This window comes from Ahaetulla prasina, chromosome 16, assembly GCF_028640845.1.
Source record: "Ahaetulla prasina isolate Xishuangbanna chromosome 16, ASM2864084v1, whole genome shotgun sequence".
Classification (NCBI taxonomy): Eukaryota; Metazoa; Chordata; class Lepidosauria; order Squamata; family Colubridae; genus Ahaetulla; species Ahaetulla prasina.
Window position 1 is genome coordinate 2,377,501 of NC_080554.1, and position 20,976 is coordinate 2,398,476.

The window sequence follows — 20,976 nt, forward strand, 5'->3', positions numbered from 1 at the left end:
TTCCCCCTTGACTCAGTGTGTGTGTGTGTTGTTTTTTGTTTCTTTTTAGGGAGGGCTTTCTCGCATCACTCAGGGGCAGCCCTTGGAAGTGGCTTATGGTTCCCAGATTACTTTGAGGAATATCTTGGGCAAACCCTTACCGTGTTGGCTTCATTCCCACCGGAATACCTACCCTATCAGGTGAGAAGGGAAGTTTTGCACCCGGGACATTGCGTACAACCCCGGTTCCCAGGAACAAGACCAAACACCGCCGAGCTCAAGAGAGCATCAGGGATCCCTAAAATCTTTTCCTTTGTCTATTTTCTAATCTAGCTGGCCTCAAAGGGCTGATACCTCTGTCTTTTCTTCCTGTTGAATGCAGAAAATAAAATATTTTTCCCGTGACCTAAAAGAGCCGTTCAGATTATTATTATTATTATTATTTTGTTTACATTTATATCCCGCCTTTCTCCGAAGACTCAGGGCGGCTTACAGTGTGTAAGGCAATAGTCTCATCCTATTTGTATATTTTTGCAAAGTCAATTTATTGCCCCCCCAACAATCTGGGTCCTCATTTTACCTCCCTTATAAAGGATGGAAGGCTGATTATCTCGCGTTCCTTCTTTTCCGAAGGGCTGGTTATGTCTCTTCCGTGTCTTCCCCCAGGTATGAAAACGGACGAGGCAGTTCCCATCAGCAGCAGGTGACCTGCTATCCTTTTAAAGACGTGAATAACTGGTGGATCATCAAGGATCCTGGAAGGTAGGCCTCTTCAGCTAGTCCTCGACTTACGACAGTTCATTTAGTGACCGTTCGAAGTTACAAGACACCGAAAAAAGTCACTTACGACAAGTTTTTCGAACTTAACGACCGCTGCAAAGTCCCCATGGTTATGTGATTTAAAATTCAGGCGCTTGGCAGTGACTCGCGTTTATGACGGTTGCAGTCGTGTGATTCGTCCCCGAGCAAAGTCAACGGTGGAGGGTGAGGGGAGGTTCGCTTAACGACCCTGTTGCTAACTGAACAGCTGCAGCGATTCGCTTAAAACCACGGTGGCCAGAAAGGTCGTAAAATGGGGACAAAACTCACTTCAGAAATTTCTCGCTTAGCGACATAATTTTTCTGGGCTCAATTATGGCCGCAGGTCGAGGATTCCCTGTGCTTTATTTGGCCAAGTGTGATTGCACACGCAAGGAATTGGTTTCCGGCACAGACGCGCTCAGGATATTTGCAAGGCAATGGAGAAAATAAATAGAGAAAATAATAAATAAAATAATCATCATCGCCTTCATTTAATCCCTTGTGAGGTGGAATCTTGAATGGAGCTAGTGTTTTTTTACTGGCCGGATGCCCTTCCTGTTGCCAGTGCGGAGTTTTGTTCAGCAGATATCTATTCTCCTTGTGCCCAGTGAGAGAAATAGCTGCCTTTACCTAGGATCGAACTCACAGCCTCTTGATTGTGAGGCGAGAGCTCCATCTCTAGGCCACCGCACCACTCCAGAAAATAATAGAATTTTTATTGGCCAAGTGTGATTGGACACACAAGGAATTTGTCTTGGTGCATAAGCTCTCAGTGTGCATAAAAGAAAAGATACCTTCATCAAGGTACAACACTTACAACACAATTGATGATCAATATATCAATATAAATCATAAGGATTGCCAGCAACAAGTTATAGTCATACAGTCATAAGTGGAAAGAGATTGGCGATGGGAACTATGAAACGATTAATAATAATAATAATAATAATAATAATAACAACAACAACAACAACAACAACAGTAAAAGGGAGAAGTAACAAAGATAACAAAACGATAATAAATAACCACATTACAGCCACACTTAATGGATTTGATGCACTTCGATCTGGCTGGGTTGAAGCCTCCGTTTTCCTGCCTCTCCCAAACAGGCAGCAGCTGGTAGCTAGCAACCCGCCAAGGCCTGTGCGACACGGCAACCTTGTGCAACTGGTCCACGGAATCACAACCCGCTACCTTAACACGTAAGCCCTTTTCTTCTTCGGCTTCTAGCCGTGTGTCGTCATCTCGAAACTGCTGTAATGGTTATGTGGGGATGCCCTTGGAGGCTGCGCCCAGAGATGCTGGCAAGGGAACGGTCAGGTAAGAGGCAGCTCAGCCCCCAACTCTGTAACGGGGCTGGGCAAGGGGCTTGAAAGAGACCCTCCCTAATTTCTCGGGCCGTCGGGTGAGAATTGTCTGAGTGCCTCCAGGCTGCCAGGAATTCTCTAGCGTTTTGACACTTAGCTGAGACGATGAAGTCCGTCCATGTGTTGTGCAATGAAGCAGTTTTAATCCTGCTTTCTGACTGCTATTTGATGCTCTCCTAGCACTGGTGATGTTACCTAGCTGGGTCGTGAAATGTCTGCAAGAAAACAACCAAGCTCAGAGATCCTTCCCATAATCCTTCTTTTCCCCTCCTCCTCCTCCCTCCCTCCCTCCCTCCCTCCCTCCCTCCCTCCCTCCCTCCCTTCCTTCCTTCCTTCCTTCCTTCCTTCCTTCCTTCCTTCCTTCCTTCCTTCTAACACTGATGATGTTACCTAGCTGGGTCGTGAAATGTCTGCAAGAAAACAACCAAGCTCAGAGATCCTTCCCATAATCCTTCTTTTCCCCTCCTCCTCCTCCTCCCTCCCTCCCTTCCTTCCTTCCTTCCTTCCTTCCTTCTAACACTGATGATGTTACCTAGGTGGGTCGTGAAATGTCTACAAGAAAACAACCAAGTTCAGAGAGTACCGAGGACCCCATAATCCTTCTTTTCCTCCTCCTTCCTCCTCCCTCCCTCCTCCTCCTCCTCCTCCCTCCCTCCCTCCCTTCCTTCCTTCCTTCCTTCCTTCCTTCCTTCCTTCCTTCCTTCCTTCCAGCACTGATGATGTTACCTAGCTGGGTCGTGAAATGTCTGCAAGAAAACAACCAAGCTCAGAGAGCACCCATCGTTCTCCTCCTCCTCCCACACTCCACTTCCTTCTAACACTGATGATGTTACCTAGCTGGGTGGTGAAACGCCTGCAAGGAAGCCACCCAGCAAAGAGAGCACCAGGGACCTCACATTTCAACCCTGAACTGCAACTATTCTCTTCCTTTCGCTTCTCTCCGCTCTGCAGGCATGACGTGGCTGCGCCCCTCAGCCCACACTCCCAGGAGGTATCGTGTTACATCGATTACAACATTTCCATGCCCGCTCAGAATCTCTGGAGGGTGGTAAGTGCCAGGCTGTAGAATTTAAAGGGGTTGGTTGATAAAAGTTGGACTGAACTAATAAAAATTAAAAAAATAAACACAGCAATATCGTAGCGATTTCACAGCCCTCTCTAAGCAGTGTACAGAGTCAGCACGTTTCCCCCAACAATCTGGGTCCTCATTTTACCCACCTTGGAAGGATGGAAGAAGGAGGGAGGGAGGAAAGAAGGAATGGAGGGAGGAAAGGAATGAAGGAGGCAGGCAGGCAGGAAGAGCAATAGCCCTTAGACTTATATACCGCTTCACAGTGCTTTACAGCCCTCTCTAATAGGTTTACAGAGTCAGCCTCTTGCGCCCAACAATCTGGGTCCTCATTTTACGCACCTCGGAAGGATGGAGCCGGTCAGGATCGAACTGCTGGCAGTCGGCAGAATTAGCCTGCACACGAAGGAAGGAAGGACTTAGATTTATATACCGCTTCACAGCCCTCTCTAAGCAGTTAGCATCTTGCCCCCAACCATTTTGGGTCCTCATTTTACCGACCTCGGAAGGACGGAAGGCTGAGTCCACCTTGAGCCTGGTTAGGATCGAACCGCTGGCAGTCGGCAGAGTCAGCCTGCAATACCGCATTCTAACCACTTGCACCACCGTGGCGCTATCCTGGCTCTTTAATCCCTTTCCTAAGCCAGTTATAATCAGATGCTGAATCTGATGACGCGGGAGGAGCAACGAAGGCGGAGTGTTAGCCAAACGGGGCATCAGGAAGCGTCTCTTTCAAATACACAGGAAATTGTGAACCGCGACTCGGATAATGAGATTTGGAAAACGATCCTGTCCGAAGTCAGACTGGTCCACGTCAACACGTCGGCCGTCTTAAAGGTGAGTGGGCTTGGGGTCTCAACCTCTGACGTTTCTTGCAGCCAATGGTGCAGAGAAGGCATGTAGTCAGAATGAGCGTTGGAAGGGACCTTGGAGGTCTTCTAGTCCAGCCACCCTCTACCATGTCAGACAAATGGCTGTCCAGTCTCCTGTTAAAAACCTCCAGCGTTGGAGCATCCACAACTTCTGGTGGCAAGCTGTTCCACTGGTTAATTGTTCTCACTTGTCAGGAAATTCCTCCTTAGTTCTAGGTTGCTTCTCTCCTTGATTAGTTTCCATCCGTCGCTTCTTGTCCTGCCTTCAGGGGCTTTAGAGAATAAATTGACCTTTTGTGGTTGGCTTTTTAACTTTCATAAGTAACTGAGCATGTCGTGATACAGCTAGTCCTCAGTTTATGACCATTTGTTTAGCGAGCCATCAAAGTTACGACAGTGCCGGACCAAAGCGGCTTACCGCTGGTCCTTCCCCTTTTAACGACGGTCGCAGCGTGCCTGCAATCACCATTTGCAACTCCCAACAACAATCCACATCAATTGCAAGTCGGAGTCTTAATTAATGACCGTAGCAAAACCAAAAAAATAATCAATTAACGACCGTAGCAAAATAATAATAATAATAATAATTGTAAAATCAGATGCGGTCCTATGATGCTTTTCTCAACAACACTCCTTCAGGGTGAATTTTCCGGTTCTGATTGTGGTCATATGTTGAGGACTGTCTGTATTTGGGAACGGACTTAGGAGACAGGAAGCAGTCTGGACAACAAGCCATTGGATAAAAGGCATCGCAGCCCACCAAAGTAAAACGGGTGTGGGAAGCATGTTAGAATGGACCCTCCCAAGTTCTCCAGAGAATATAAGAAAAGGAGGGGGGGGAGATAACTTTCCGCTTTGCGAGTTTCTAACTTGTGTAACCTTACAGTAAAGTTTTACTCCTTATGGTTGAGCCCCTTGTCTACCTCGAATCACCCCACTGATCGCCCCACGGGTTCAGCTAGATGGTTTTTCTGACCTGGGCTTCCCCAAAAAGCACGAAGCAGACTCCTGGTCCTGACAAAACCCCCTTTATTAAACAAACAGTGAATTCCTCTCATTCACCTCCAGCAAAGTCTTTCAAGGGAGAATTGACAGTCTCAGACCTTATCTGGCTTGGAGAGATGCCAGGCCGATGTCTTCAAAACTTGGCAAGGAATCTCAGAGACTCACGAACCAACTAATTGTCTCCTGAGAACTCCCCTCCACTTTCGCTCCTCTTTTATTCCCTCTGGGAGGGGCCATTCATCGTCCACCTGTGGCCTTACTCCTGAGTCGACCCTTGTTCCTTAGCTGTTCCCTTCTCCTGGCAGCTCTGCGCATGCACACACTGGGAACAGGCTCCAACTGTTCTTCTGCCTCACTGATGTCTGACTCCGAAGGCAGCTGAAAACTGTCAGACGGCCCTGGCCCCCTCTCTGCCTCTGACGCAGAGCCCTCATCCGAGCTTTCCCCAGACTCCAGGACTGGCCCAGGTTCCTCCCCAACCTCCTCACTGCCCAAATCTGCTGGTGGGCCACAACAGATGGAGTTTCCCAGCTCCTTCAACCTCTTGAAATCTGGTTGGCATTTGAAACCTCTTTTTTGTTCTTTTTTTTTTTTTTAAACCATTCCTTTCTTTTTCTCCCGTCCAGCTCAGCGGAGCCTCTCTCCCCGAGTGGGGGTACCGACAACTGGAGGTGATTGGCGAGAAGATCTCCAAGGGGTACCACCAAAGCATGTTGTGGAACGTGGAGGAACACCGATATGGGAAAAGTTAGTTTTAAGGAAAATCTCTTTGCATGTGAATCCAGGTCTGTCCATCCCCCGGAAAGTTCTGGAAAGTCTTCCCCCCACCTTCCCAAAAAAGTCCCACTCAATCCAGACCTGGAGTGGTTGTCCTTGATTTAATGGCCACAATTGATCCTAAAAAAATTCCGGTTGCCAAACAAGACAGTTGTTAAGTGAAGTTTGCCCCGTTTGAATGACTTTTCTTGCCACAGTCGTTAAGGGAATGACTGCTTAAGTTGTTGAGTGGGTAACACGGTTGTTAAGTGACTCTGGCTTTCCTCATTGGCTACGCTTGTCAGAAGATCGCAAAAGCAGATCACATGACCCCTGCGACACAGCAACCATCATAATAAATACATGCCAGTTGCCGAGTATCTGAATTTTGATGGGTCATGGAGATGCAACAATGGTCATAAGTGTGAAAAATGGTCATAAGTCGCTTTTTTCAGTTCTGTTGCAACTTTGGTCACTAAATGAACACTTTGTAAATCAAAGGCTACCTATACGTTGACCCAAATAGTCTTCTGTCAGCAGTGGTCTAAACCCAGGTGGGTTTAGAGATCAACCCCGAAGGATTGCGGGAGAAAGTTTGGCCCCCCAACTAACCTGGTTTGTCAGATCTCTTTTGTTTTAAACCTTTTCCAGGCCATGAGCAGAAAGAGAGGGAGGTAGAATTGCATCTGCCCACTCAGATCAACATCAGCCAGAATCTCACCTTCATTGCCAAGTTCACCGAACTGCAGGTGAGAGAAAGGGCCGGAAAGTCAGCCTTGGATAAAGTCACCGGGTGGACTTTCATTTCCCAGAATTCTCGGCAGCTGCCATGCTTCTCCAGGGAATTCTGGGAATTGAAATTCATTTATTGATTTTGTCGCTGCCCCCCCCCGCCCAATCACGTACGTAGACAGCTTTATTGCCCTTCCATCCTTCCAGCCCTGGATGGCAGGATGCCCATGAGGCGCCAAGCCGAACCGGGCAGAGCCGACACCCAAGTTGCAGCCCCTAAAGAAACCGAAACGTTAAGTGTGTGTTGTGTAAATCCCGCCAGCCGGTTTCACAACTTGGGAACGAGGGGCTGTATCTCTCGTAGGTTTGTCTGCGGAACCCACTCCTTGTGTTTCGTTCTAGTGGAAGATCCTCACCCTGAAAAACGAGGACACGGAACATAAATACAGCTCCTCTCCCTTGGATTGGATCACCCTGGAGACCAACATCGCTTACTGGTTCCATTCCAGCTCAGGGGTGAGTGTAGTAGATTTTTACGTGGGCTTTAGAAAGCATGTTTTCTGGAATACACGTGGGCAATCTCCAGCTCTCCCTTTGGTCCAGAGAGAATTTCAGCAGTAGTGGGTTTCTACCAGTTCGCACGAACCGGTAGCAGTGATAGTGAGCTGAGAGCGAACCGGTTCGCTCCGACTGTCAGCTGGGCCCACCCGCCCAGCTGTGCTATACCTACCTATATTTGTTTGTTTTTAGCCCAGCTGATATTCGCGGCAGAGCGGGTTGCTGCGGCTCAGCTGTTCTGAAATGCACTGAGCTTGCGCGGAGCAAGCGCATGCGCGAACTGAACCGGTTGTTACACCGGTTGAAACCCACTGCGGCGGCAGCCCGTGTTCTGCTGCGTTTTTAGCCGTACAGGCAAGTCCTCGATTAACAACCGTGACAAAATTCCTACTGCAAAGCAAGGTCTTTGGTTAAGTGTGTTTTGCCTCATTTTGAGACCTTTCTTGCCACTAAGCAAATCAATGCAGCTGTTAAGTTAGTACCACAATTGTTAAAAGTGACTCTGGCTTCCCCATGAACTTGGCTTGTCAGGAGGTTGCAAAGGGGGATCCTCTCCACCCCCGGGATGTCATCATAAATATAAACTATAACGTGCCCATCAGATGCTGCAAAAGTCATAACTTTGAAACCGCATTCAGTCCCCTTTTTTTCAGTGCCGACGTAACGCAACTCAAAGCATCTTCTCCATCTTTCTTGGCCAGGCTCAAATTCACCTTCTGGGCAACCTCGTCAGCTGGACATCGGCCAACGTAGCCACCGTCGTCTACGTGACTTTGTTCCTGGGGTACCTGCTCCGCCGCCGGCGGAATATCCGGGATATCCCTGAAGGTCTGGGATCTCTCCAAACCCATCTTGATCTTCCATCCAAGCCCCCTTTAATTGGGTTGGCCTAGACCTGTTGTAGAAGGTTGAAGCTTTGGGCAACCGGTCCTGCAGGTCCTGTGTCTGTTGATGGACAGACTGACTCTTGCTTTGATGAACTCTCCCGCTAGGGCAGGTCTGCAGGTTCGCTGCACCCATCCTGCAAGATGGTAAAATGCCCCTAGGTCCAGTGATGGCACGCGTAGCCATATTGGTGGGCACGCAAGATTTTCGGGCCTTCTGGGCCCACCAGAAGTAGGGAAACGGGCCATTTCTGGCCTCTGGGGCAGGGGGAAGGCTGTTTTTACCCTCCCCAGACTCCTAGAAAGGCTTTGGAGCCTGGTGAAAGAGAAAAATGGGCCTACCGGGCCATCGTGTGCCAGCAGCAGTGTGTGTGTGTGCATAGAATTATGCGCAGGGGTGCGGCGCATAGAATTACGGATGTGGGCATGCGTGCGTACGACCCCCCCTTCCCCACTCCTGGCACGCGATGGCAAAAAGGCATTTTGGTCCATTACCAAAATAAAAGTCAAAAATCTTACAAATAAGCCAAAATAAATATGAATTGACAAAAAAGACAGATCTTCAGATAGTTAAGAAAGGGAAATATTTGGGAATATATTTAATAGCAAGATGCACAACGATAAAAGAAAGTAACTACATAAGGCTATTACACCAAATAAAATTGATTTTGGAGAAATGGGGAAAAAATTGCAATTATCAATGGTAGGAAGAATAGCGACTATAAAAATGAATATTTTACCCAAACTACTTTTTTTTTTTCCAAACGGTACTTATAAAAATAGGAAAAAAATGTTTTGTTGAGCTAAATAACAACCATTTTGAAATTTAGTTGGCAAGGGGAAAAAGCTAGAATAAGACTGAAAATGTTGCAAGAATCCAAAATTAATTGAGGATTTGGGAGTTATATTACCAAGCATGGATGAAACAATGGATAACTCTCAGACATAAAAGATTATGGTATTTAGAAGGTTATGATCTCCCATTAGGGTGGCATGCTTTTTTATGGTATGCTAAGAACAAAATTCATCGATATTTTCAAAGACACTATGTAAGGAATGCGTTATTTTTAGTAAGGAAAAGGGAATTTACATGAAATAGAATAGAATTTTATTGGACACTGTGATTGGACACACAAGGAATTTGTCTTTGGTGCATAGGCTCTCAGTGTACATAAAAGAAAAGATACATTCATCAAGAATCATGGAATGGAATGGAATGGAATGGAATAGAATGGAATAGAATAGAATAGAATAGAATAGAATAGAATAGAATAGAATAGAATAGAATAATTTTATTGACCAAGTGTGATTGGACACACAAGGAATTTGTCTTTGGTGTGTATGCTCTCAGTGTACATAAAAGAAAAGATACCTTCATCAAGAATCATAAGGTACAGCACTTATTGATAGTCATGGGGTACAAATAAGCAATCAAATCATATTAGGAAGCAATATCAATATAAATTGTAAGGATACAAGCAACAGAGTTACAGTCATAAGTGGGAGGAGATGGGTGACGGGAACGATGAGAAGATTAATAGTAGTGCAGACTTAGTGAATAGTTTGACAGTGTTGAGGGAATTATTTGTTTAGCAGAGTGATGGCCTTCGGGGAAAAAACTGTTCTTGTGTCTAGTTGTTCTGGTGTGCAGTGCTCTATAGCGTTGTTTTGAGGGTAGGAGTTGAAACAGTTTATGTCCTGGATGTGAGAGGTCTGTAGATATTTTCACAGCCCTCTTCTTGACTCGTGCCGTATACAGGTCCTCAATGGAAGGCAGGTTGGTAGCCATTGTTTTTTCTGCAGTTCTAATGATCCTCTGAAGTCTGTGTCTGCCTTGTTGGGTTGCAGAACCAAACCAGTCAGTTATGGAGGTGCAAATGACAGACTCCATCATTCCTCTGCAGAACTGTATGAAATGAAAAGACCAGAACGGCTTTCAACAAGCATTTGTTCACCCAAATCTAGTAAATCTTGGAAAAAAAATTAACATATAAAGACACTAGGTCCATTTCTTGTTCTCCTCTGTGCCCCGTCCTGGCGTTTTCTCCGGCTGAGAAACTGACTTGCCCATTTCCTTGTCCTGTTTCTCTGCAGAGACTTGGCAGCAGTGGCTCCTGGCCGGAGGGATCTGCGTGGGCGGATGGGCCGCGAACTACCTGCCTTTCTTCCTGATGGAGAAGAACCTCTTCCTTTACCATTACCTGCCGGCCGTCACTTTCCAAATCCTCCTGATCCCCATCGTTCTGCAGCACACCAGCGACTTCCTCTGCAGGTAGGACAGCCGAACACAGAACCTCGCCTGTCTTCTTTCCTTGGTTTTAATAATAATATTCTTAAAATCGCTTTTAAAATAATAGCTCAGAAGCAAAGCAAAAGAAAGAAAACACAGAGAGACACACACACACACGGTCCCTGAATTACGACCGTTCGTTGACTGACCATTAGAACACACACCTTGCACTGGGGGAAAAAAGTGACCCTTGAACTTTTTTCACACTTAACGACCACTGCAACATCCCTCCATGGGCACATGGTCAAAACTCGGAACGCTTGGCAAGTGACTCGTATCTACAACGGGCGCAGCGTCCCGGGGTTGCAACCTTTCCGACAAGCCGAGTCAGTGGGGGAAGCTGGATTTGCTTGACTAACTCAACAACTGCATTGATTCACTTAACGACGGTGGCATGAAATGGGGCAAAGCTCGCTTAACCAGCGTCTTACCTTATCAAAGGAAATTTTGGGCTCAACGGTGATTGTAAGTCAAGGATTACATATATATGTATGTGTGTGTGTATGTGTGTTTGTATATGTGTGTGTGTATGTTTTCTGAGGTTCTCGCGGGTGTTTGTATATGTGGGTCTTTGGTTATTCGGGTTTTCTCCCGCGTAAAATTGGAAGTGTCTTGGCGACGTTTCGACGAAGTCTCATTCGTCATCTTCAGGCTTCAGCTTCGTGCTTCTGGGAGCAATGTGTGATCGCAGCTGTTTCTTCCTTTTTAACTGCTAGTGGGGGTTTGAACTGATTGGGTGGGAGCTTGGCTGTGCTCTGATTGGATGGGGTTTTTTTTGTGCTCTGATTGGCTGGGGGTGTGTCCTGTTTGGGTGGGGGCTTGGTTGTGCTCAGATTAATGTGAGCTGCAGGGGGATTTGAGCTGGTGAGTTGCATTGCTGTTGTTTGGCTTCGTGTTTGTGGTCGTGCTACATCTTCATGTGGGTGTCTGTCTGCTGTCTGCTGTCTGTCTGCTTCATGTGGGTGTCTGTCTGCTGTATGTATGGATTGGAGGGGTTTGAAATGGCTAATGTTGCAGCTGCGGTCTGGCTTCTGGTCCTTGGTCGTGCTTCATGATCAGTGTGGGTTTGGGTCTGCTTTCTGGGTGGATGTGTGGTGGTGACATCCTGTGTGGACCTCGTGAGTGTGGGTGTGGTGTCATTCCTCGTGTTAGGGACTCGTTTGTCAATAAGGGCGGGTTTCCAAATGGCTGGTAGGCGGGAGGTATCATCTCGTTTGTTCATGCTATGTGGGCGTTTTTCTATCTCGTCGAAACGTCGAGACTTCGTCGAAACGTCGCCAAGACACTTCCAATTTTACGCGGGAGAAAACCCGAATAACCAAAGACCTACATACAAACACCTGCGAAAACCTCAGAAAACAAATATATATATATATATATATTTTCAGTTCAAGCCCCCACTAGTAGTTAAAAGGAAGAAACAGCTGCGATCATACATTTCTCCTAGAAATACGAAGCTGTAAGCACCTAGCCTGATGATGATAAATATATATATGGTTTTGGTATGTATTTGGTAAGTATTTAGGCAACGTTTCGATGAGATCTCACTCATCATCTTCAGACTTTGGCTTTGTTCTTATGTGAGCAAAGTAAGAACAAAGCCAAAGCCTGAAGATGATGAGTGAGATCTCATCGAAACGTTGTCTAGCACATATACACACACTGCTCAAAAAAATAAAGGGAACACGTAAACAACACAATGTACCTCCAAGTCAGTCACACTTCTGTGAAATCAAACTGTCCACTTAGGTAGCAACACTGATTGATATTCAATTCCACATCCTGTTGCGCACATGGAATAGACAACAGGTGGAAAGCATAGGCGGGGGTAGCAAGACATCCCCAATAAAGGAGGTGACCACAGACCTCTTCTCCGTTCTTATGCTTTCCGGCTGATGGTTTGGTCACTTTTGAATGCTGGCGGTGGTGTCACTCTAGTGGTAGCATGAGACGGAGTCTACAACGCACACAAGTGGCTCGGGTAGCGCAGCTCATCCAGGATGGCACATCGATGCGAGCTGTGGCGAGAAGCTTTGCTGTGTCTGTCAGCATAGTGTCCAGAGCATGGAGGCGCTACCAGGAGACAGGCCGGTACATCAGGAGACGGGGAAGAGGCCGTAGGAGAGCAACAACCCAGCAGCACGACCGCTACCTCCACCTTTGTGCAAAGAGGGACAGGAGGAGCACTGCCAGAGCCCTGCAAAATGACCTCCACAAATAACATAACATAATAACAGAGTTGGAAGGGACCTTGGAGGTCTTCTAGTCCAGCCCCCTGCCCAGGCAGGAAACTCTACACCATTTCAGACAAATGTACATGTAACTGGTCAAACGGTCAGAAACGGACTCCATGAGGTGTGGAGGTGTGAGGGCCCGACGTCCACAGGTGGGGGTTGTGCTTGCAGGCCAATACCGTGCAGGACGTCTGGCATTTGCCAGAGAACACCAAGGTCGGCAACTTCGCCACTGGCGCCTTGTGCTCTTCACAGGTGAGAGCAGGTTCACACGGAGCACGTGTGAAAGGGTCTGGAGACACCGTGGAGAAAGTTCTGCTGCCCTGCCCTGCCCTGATTTGGGGGGCAACAGAAGGGTTGGGGACCCCTGCTATATTGATTTTTCCTTCTATGCATTAATTTGTTTCAGGAATATAGATATTTTAGAGAAAGTGGCTTCTATTCCTTATTGTTTGCTTCTGCAAGTTCCATTAAGATTCAGGCTTAACTCTTCTCACTTCCTTTGCTTGATTCAACAATTCCCAATTCAATCACATCACAAAACACATCACATCAGGAATAAGAGTAAACATCTGCTATGATTATATTGTTGGATTGTTTTCTGAATTTCACTGAAATGAATGGAGCCCCAAATACTTGTAGTTAACATTCACACTTTCTGGTAGAGAACAACATTTGCCATTCACTTTTAAAGATTATTAGCCAAATTTTTATTTCTTCCAAAGAAAACAATTTTTCACATTTTCCTTTAAATCATCAGTAATTTATTTCAGTCTCTAAACAAAAGAGGTACTAGTTTCATGGTATTGATGTTACGAGAACATGTTGCTACAGATAATTCAGTGGTGCTAGGCAGCTGATCACTAGGCAGTAATGGTGTGGGTTGGCATTTCTTTAGGGGGGGGGCCGCACAGCCCTCCATGGGCTCGCCAGAGGTAGCCTGACTGCCATTAGGTACCGGGATGAGATCCTCACACCCCTTGGGAGACCATATGCTGGTGCGGTTGGGCCTGGGTTCCTCCTCGTGGTGGTTCAGGCTGTGAGATGGGCCGTGGTGGCTCAGGCTGTAAGATAGCCTGTTATTAAAAACACAGCTGCCTGCAATTACTGCAGGCTCGAATCCCACCAGGCCCAAGGTTGACTCGGCCTTCCATCCTTTATAAGGTAGGTAAAATGAGGACCCAGATTGTTGGGGGGGCAATAAGTTGACTTTGTAAATATATACAAATAGAATGAGACTATTTCCTTATACACTGTAAGCCGCCCTGAGTCTTCGGAGAAGGGCGGGATATAAATGTAAATTTAAAAAAAAAAAAAAATGCTAGACCTCATGGGGCTGGAGTAAGTCAGCAGTTCCTGCAAGACGAAGGCACTGATGCTATGGACTGGCCCTGGATCCAACTGACCACATCTGGGACGTCGTGTCTCGCTCCATCCACCAACGCCACGTTGCACCACAGACTGTCCAGGAGTTGGGAGTTGGGAGGAGTTGGGAGTTCCAGGAGTTTAGTCCAGGTGTGGGAGGAGATCCCTCAGGAGAGCGTCCGCCACCTCATCGGGAGCCATGCCCAGGCGGTTGTAGGGAGGTCATAAAGGCACGTGGAGGCCACACGCACAACTGAGCTTCATTTTGATTTGTTTTAAGGACATTACATCCAAGTTGGATCAAAACTGCTGTCATGTCACCCCTAGTCTTCCTTTCCATTAAATTACACCTACCCAATTCCAGCGACCGTTCTTCCGCTGTTTTAGCCTCCCGAATCATCTTGGTTGCTCTTCTCTGCCTTCTTTCTAGAGCCTCGATTTCCTTTTTTGTGTGTGTGTGTCTCTTTCTTCTCTCCCACAGATCCAGGCTTTCCAAGAGCATGCACAGCGCTTTGGTGGTGGCCTGGATGTCTTCCGTCTACCTTTGCTCACACGCTCAGCCCGCCACCTCATCGGGAGCCATGCCCAGGCGGTTGTAGGGAGGTCATAAAGGCAGGTGGAGGCCACACGCACTACTGAGCTTCATTTTGATTTGTTTTAAGGACATTACATCCAAGTTGGATCAAAACTGCTGTCATGTCACCCCCTAGTCCTCCTTTCCATTAAATTACACCTACCCAATTCCAGCGACCGTTCTTCCGCTGCTTTAGCCTCCCGAATCATCTTGGTTGCTCTTCTCTGCCTTCTTTCTAGAGCCTCGATTTCCTTTTTTGTGTGTGTGTCTCTTCTCTCCCACAGATCCAGGCTTTCCAAGAGCATGCACAGTGCTTTGGTGGTGGCCTGGATGTCTTCCGTCTACCTTACGTACCACACGTTCAGCCCGCTCACCTACGGAGAACCGGCGCTCTCAAAATCCGAGTTACAAGCTCTACGTTGGAAGGATAGCTGGGACATTTTGATCCGCAAACGCTGACCGAGGCCGAGAAACGGATGGCGGAGAGGAAGTCGGTGACTGGAGGACCAAGAAAAAAGGAGAAAATGTGAACTAGAGAGTCCTTCCATTTTTGACCAGTGCTGTTAATATCAGAAACAGTCTTGTTGAATTGGAAATGTGTATGGAATGGATTTGGGGGTAGTTTGCAACATTCTGTGCGGCGCCGTTTTTCTTGCAGTGGTCAAATTTTTTTCAAAAGGGTGGAAATGTGTACAGTTGTGGTTGACGTCGTCGTATACATCGGACCCAGGAAACTGGTCTCTGGGCTGCCTGTGCTGAGTTCTTTGACGTGTTGTGGGATGTGAGAGGAGCAAAAGTATCCTTGTAGGGGAAGAGAGAGGAGAGAGGGGTGGTGGTGACCTGACCCCTGCCCTGTGACCTGACCTCTGACCCCTGTCCTGACCCTTGACCTGACCTGTGTCCTCTGACCCCTGTCCTGTGACCTGACCTCTGACCCCTGTCCTGTGACCTGACCTCTGACCCCTGTCCTGACCCTTGACCTGACCTGTGTCCTCTGACCCCTGTCCTCTGACCTGACAGGCCGGGCAGGGCAGGGCAGGGCAGGGCAGGGCAGGGCAGGGCAGGGCAGGGCAGGGCAGGGCAGGGCAGGGCAGGGCAGGGCAGGGCAGGGCAGGGCAGGGCAGGGCAGGGCGTTTATGTGTCTGTTTTAGTGTGTGTGTCTCTTAGTGTGTGTGTGTTTTGTTTTATAGTGTCTTGTGTTCGTTTTGTTTGTTTTTTTGTTTCGTTTTAGTGTTTTAGTTTTTTAGATTTTTAGTTTTAGTTTAGTTTAGATATTTGGTATAAATTGGTTTGTTGTCAAAGCTACTGCCTGAGCGCTCCTGGATTGTAGTTCAAAGAAGAAAAAACACTGAGCCATGTTGTTTTACATTAAACTTTTTGTTTTATTTAGTGAAACAGTTATTAGCAATGTAACAAGTTTATCCGGAAGGAGACAATTCACAAGGCTTGGGAGAGAAAAGGCCTTTACAATAAAATCCCATGCAGTGGACCGCTGGAAATATGGCTAAAGGGGACGTGAGGGGGTGGGTGGGAAATAAAGTAAAATAGTGCAACGGGTCTCACTGAGCGAAATAAAACCAAAATCTAGAAATGGGCTGAAACCACAAAGGCCAAAACCTCTGAAAACTTCTGGTTTCTGCCTCCATCGAGTGCTACTTTGGGGGGGGGGGGGGGAGAGAGAAGAAAAAAAACCAGTCCACCATGCATTTTGGCACTAAGTTTACACGAGCTAATAAATTAAGAATGAATGAATGTTGCTACACGAATTGTCATCGTGGAAGTCAAGGGACGGGGACCATATTCCCAAAAATGGCTACAACGGCGGTCAGTCCCACAGGGCGACTTGTCCTGGGCTGGACAGGGTAGGTGAAGGTGTACAAGGCAAAAAATAAAATAAAAAATAATAACCTCCCTTGGAGCACAGACATATATCCACACGTGCGCCAAGCTCCATTCCTTCAACCAAAGGCATCTTCACCTCGACCCGTTTTTGCTTCGCCGGGCCGGGAAGAAGGCGCCTCCGGTTGAAGGAGCTCCACAGAGATGGGTGGTGTGTGTGTGTGTGAAAATGTACTCTTTTCACGCCTGTGGTAATAGTCCTATAGCACAGCCTCAGTGCATCTCCCACCCTGTGTGATGCCCACGGGAACCGTCTCATCCACGCCGGCTCCGAAGGTCCTTTCCAAAGCGGAAAACTTCACATTGACCGAGCTTTGGCCAGATCCGTCGTTGGACAGAGACGTGGGGGAGGGGCTCTGGATAAGGAGGGCGTGGTGCCTTCTCTTGGGGGGGGTGACCCGATTTTTTAAAGTAGTACCAATATGCACCCGCTTAATTCACAGTCAAAGATGCACGATAAAAACAAAACACTTTAAAAAAAAAAGCAGCTATCAAATCCTCATGCTTTTCATAGGACAATTACCATTTAAACGTGGATTATGCTAAGAAGAAGAATACACTGTTCTATTACTCATTTAATTCACTTTTTTCAAACCACCCTGCTGCCTGTATTGCTGAATGAAGCACCATGTTACGCCATCATTACTGTACATTTTTCTCCGGGCTTATATGGGTTACAGTGCTTCTATAGCTCTCTACCAAAGTCAAAAACTGTGGCAGGTCTTCCTTTGCAACACTGGTTCTTTTCTTATTTTTTTTTTAAATGATTATTATTTTTTAAAAAAACGAAATTTAAGTGAAAAACATTCCAAATACAGAGTCGCAGAGGGACTTTCAACATTTTGGCCTTCTCTCTGCAAACGCCTGCAGGTTTCTTTCTTTACAATGGAGAGTTACGCCGGAACAAGCACATTTTCCAATGTCATTTAAAAAAAAAACACCCCAAAAAGTAGTGATTTCCAGTCCCGAAAACTCTTCACAGGAAGGGACGAACTAAAATGATGGAGGATGGTGAGAATATGCCGGTACTTACCACTTTTTAAAACAGGGCCATTTTTAGAGTGGAGTTCCCCCCCACCTTCCTTTCTCACCCAGTAAATCAATAATCAATTTTTCGTTCTGAAAGCATTTGACAATCAAATCCTGAACTTATTTTCTGGGAAGTCAGACTAACTAAGGTTCAGCGCACGTACAATTTCATAAATTTGTTTAAAACAGTGTCTGGCTTGGGCTGTTGCCATTAAATCGTTTAGCTTCAATTAACTTGCTCATCTCCAAGTCAGTCCAGAAAGGTTTACGAATGGGGTTAATTTTATTGCACTAGTCCAATCCTTGGTGTAAATAGGAATTCATTCTGGGCAATTAAAAACCTGATTTTTTTTTTTGTAATAGGAGCCCGCTGTCTGTATTTTATTCTCTAAGCAACAGGTTTTGTTTTTTTGTACCAATTTTTTTTTCCTTTTGACTAAATGCCGATTTGCATTTGTCTCATCACAGCTTGCTAACAGCCTCATCCCTCTGTTATTAAAAACAAACCAACCACGATTCCCTTTTGTTGCAAATCGGTTTTTCATAACGGAGAAAAGTTTTCTTGTTTGCTTGACTGCTTCTCAGAAGGCGTTTCAGCAGCTTATTTTTTTAAAAATAAATAAATAAATAGAGACACTGAAATTTTAGCAGAGTTGCGAAAGGAGATTAATGCAATTGGAACCCAAATTTGCCAGATGCAATTAATTTCCTAGCTGGGTTAATCGGGTTGGAAGCCAGATTTTTAATTGTCATTATGCAGCTTTTTAAAGGCTCCGGGTGAATGGCGCAGGCTCCTACACAGAGTTGTTATTAAGCCATTTGACAGAAAATCCAGAGAAGTGATGTATTCTCCGGAATAATCATTCTGGGACCGCAGACATTCAGAATTGCAACGGAGGCTACATCAGGAAACCCCTACCTATGTGCCCGTCCTGAACTTCTACCGCAACTACCTAACTTGTAACCCACCATTTGCTCGAATGGCTTCCAACAATTTCGCCGCGAGAGAAAACGAGGATTGGGGGTAAATGCTGGGGGCCGAGACGCGTTTTTCTCATTACCTGTCCAAATCCAAGAATTTCTCTACCTTCCTTCGCTCTTCAGAACAGGAGATCAGACAATACGGCGGGACACTTAAAAATGCATTACAATCATTAACGGCGGAGACATTTAGCATAAAGTAAACAACGGCTTGGAAGAGAACCAAGATACAGTCAGATCAGTAGCCGGGATGCTGGTCTTTCAAGCCAAAGAGTGCTGTTTATCCAAAATGACCACGGGCTCCCCACATCTGTATTAAGCAGCTGGGTCATTTGGCTGCCTCTAAGAAGCAGCTCCTGACTTCGCTGAAAGGCATGGTTGGGAAATCAAGAAATGGGGGGGACATTTTAGTTAGTCTACCTTGCTTAAAAGAACGCTGGCTTTTGTGTTTGGTGAAAACCTTCTCTCTTTTAGCAGAAACAAGGGAAGGAGAGTCCATATTAATACTTTCCCCCTCAACAAATGCTTCCTGGGATCAGGAAGTTCTAAAACCAGCTGTGGGATGTAGGAGAAGCTCACCCAGCGGGACATTTTGAATGAACAGCTCTCCCCCCGCCTCAGCCCCCCAAGCCAAACAATTTAAGGCAAATCTTTCCTTTGAGATAAGTAACCCAGAAGAAGCCTTAAAACTGACCGTATTTCAGCAGCAATTAGTCCCTTCATTGCTAGCGGTACCTCCAGTTAACTTAAAAAACAACAAAGCATAACCACCACCGCAAAATACAGCACAATTAATTATGAGTTACAAACAGAAAAATTACAGGTGATATTTTTTTTCATCTTGTGCCAAAATACACATTTCCCAAAGAGCTTCGGTTCGGGACGTCAGTCGCGTTCCCTAAGTTTGATACAAAAATCTGAGGCAGCCAGCAGGGCGAAGCAGCTCAGTGCACTTAAGGTTATAAAAATGTTTTTTTCACAACTGTTCTATTCTAGTTGACCCTCTGCAGCAAGTTAACACTGTCAAATGTTTGTTGTTTTGTGCATTAGAAATAAGTGTAAACCCAACATGGGCTAAAAGTTCTTGAGTCACATAAAGCAGCTTGACCGTAAAAAGAGCAGTTAAAAAAAAAACATCTGCAGAGATGTGACAGGTAAATTTGTGGCAGGACAAAAATCCACAGCCGTTGGGACCTCCACGGCTAGTGTTAAGGACCCAAAGGTTCTGTGATGGGTCAGGCTGCATCTCCAAACAGTCCAAATCCTCTCTTTCATCAGTGCAGTGAGTTAGATCCTGTCCCAAGGATAACATTCACGTTTCTGTTTCTAGAAGCTGTATCATAATTACTTTCAAGTTATGTAGAAAAGTGCTGAAGTCGCTCTGGGAGAGACAGCTGGTTTGCTCTGAAGTCTTTCCTCCTTGCTTCAATGGAAACCCATCTTCCCATCTTGCAGTTTGGCACCGGACGTTATACCGCACACTGGAGCAGGTTACTCAAATGACATAAGGTTGGCAGGTACCTGGAACATCAAGGAAAAATATCGTCGTTAATGAAACGTTCTGGATAAATGGTCCATAGATGGAAGATCCTCGCAAGAAACTTCTTCAAGTTAAGTAAAAGTCAAAACAAGTCAAATAGAAGTCAAGTAGAGGTCAAGTAAAAGTCGAGTCAAGTAGAAGTCAAGTCAAGAAGTCATGTATAAGTTGTCAAGTCAAAGTCAAGTCCAGTCAAAGTCAAGTCAAATCAAATACAAGTCAAGAAGTCAAGGTCAAGTCAACCCAAGTCAAAGTCAAATCAAGAAGAAGTCAAGTAAAAATCAAGTCACGTCAAAGTCAAGTTGAGTAACCTAGAAGTCAAGTCAAGAAGTCAAGTCAAGTCAAACTCAAGTAGAAATCAAGTCAAGTAAAAGTCACGAAGTCAAGTATAAATCAAATAAAAATCAAGTCAACCCAAGTAGACGTCAAAAGTCAAGAAGAAGTCAAGGAAAAGTCAATTCAAGAAGAAGTCAAGGAAAAGTCAACTTCTGTCAAGTCAAGTAGAAGTCAAGAAGTCAAGTAGAAGTCAAATCACGCCAAAGCAAGGCAAGTCAAATCAATTTTTTTAATACAGCTTTTACATTAAAAAAGAGTAGAATTAAAAAGGAGAAACAGCTTAACCCCAATATTTGTTTGTAAACCTTTGGATTACAATCTTTTGGCTTACAAAAATTTGAATTACAAACATTGGGAGCTTCTTAGCACTTCTTAGCACTATACATCCAATTGTGAGGTGGACCGATCACAAATGATGGTCATTAGTGGCTGCACCGATGACCATCATCTGTGATTGGTCCACCTCACGTTACCTATGAGGATTGACGCGTGAGATGAACCAATCACAAATGTTTGTCCCACTCAGCATCAGTGCTTGAGTTAAGCAGGTACGACTCCAATCCAATACGATGTTGTTTCTGGATTTAGCAAGGTGAAGAATCCGAAATTTACTTCATGTATCTCCTAGACTTCACCTACATCCAAGAGACAACCACAATTTTTTGTGTTCTCATTTTTCTCTCTGCTTTTGGGTTAGAGATTGACTTA

The 20,976-nt window shown here is 45.8% G+C and overlaps 2 protein-coding genes across 19 annotated transcripts in view; one reads left to right on the forward strand and one right to left on the reverse strand.

The window, feature by feature from the left end:
• POMT1 (protein O-mannosyltransferase 1) overlaps positions 1-20,976 on the forward strand; it is a 50,489-nt gene that overhangs the window by 10,763 nt on the left and 18,750 nt on the right. For 2 of the 8 annotated variants that reach the window (XM_058159658.1, XM_058159655.1), the window contains exons 9-19: positions 50-180; positions 646-741; positions 1,890-1,982; positions 3,099-3,195; positions 3,961-4,053; positions 5,720-5,840; positions 6,501-6,598; positions 6,984-7,097; positions 7,841-7,967; positions 10,118-10,295; positions 12,252-14,317. In XM_058159658.1, the coding sequence (XP_058015641.1) occupies positions 50-180; positions 646-741; positions 1,890-1,982; positions 3,099-3,195; positions 3,961-4,053; positions 5,720-5,840; positions 6,501-6,598; positions 6,984-7,097; positions 7,841-7,967; positions 10,118-10,295; positions 12,252-12,534 (1,431 nt within the window). In that variant the 3' untranslated portion in view covers positions 12,535-14,317. Of the gene's footprint in view, positions 1-49; positions 181-645; positions 742-1,889; positions 1,983-3,098; positions 3,196-3,960; positions 4,054-5,719; positions 5,841-6,500; positions 6,599-6,983; positions 7,098-7,840; positions 7,968-10,117; positions 10,296-12,251; positions 14,319-14,770; positions 15,499-20,976 lie in introns of those variants that run through there. The other 6 variants (XM_058159654.1, XM_058159659.1, XM_058159660.1 and 3 more) reach the window with 5 other exon arrangements.
• Positions 15,811-20,976, reverse strand: part of RALGPS1 (Ral GEF with PH domain and SH3 binding motif 1) — a 135,183-nt gene continuing 130,017 nt past the window's right edge. For all 11 annotated transcript variants that reach the window (XM_058159665.1, XM_058159671.1, XM_058159667.1 and 8 more), the window contains one exon: positions 15,811-19,916. In XM_058159665.1, coding sequence (XP_058015648.1) covers positions 19,887-19,916 — 30 coding nt within the window. In that variant the 3' untranslated portion in view covers positions 15,811-19,886. The remainder of the gene's footprint in view (positions 19,917-20,976) is intronic.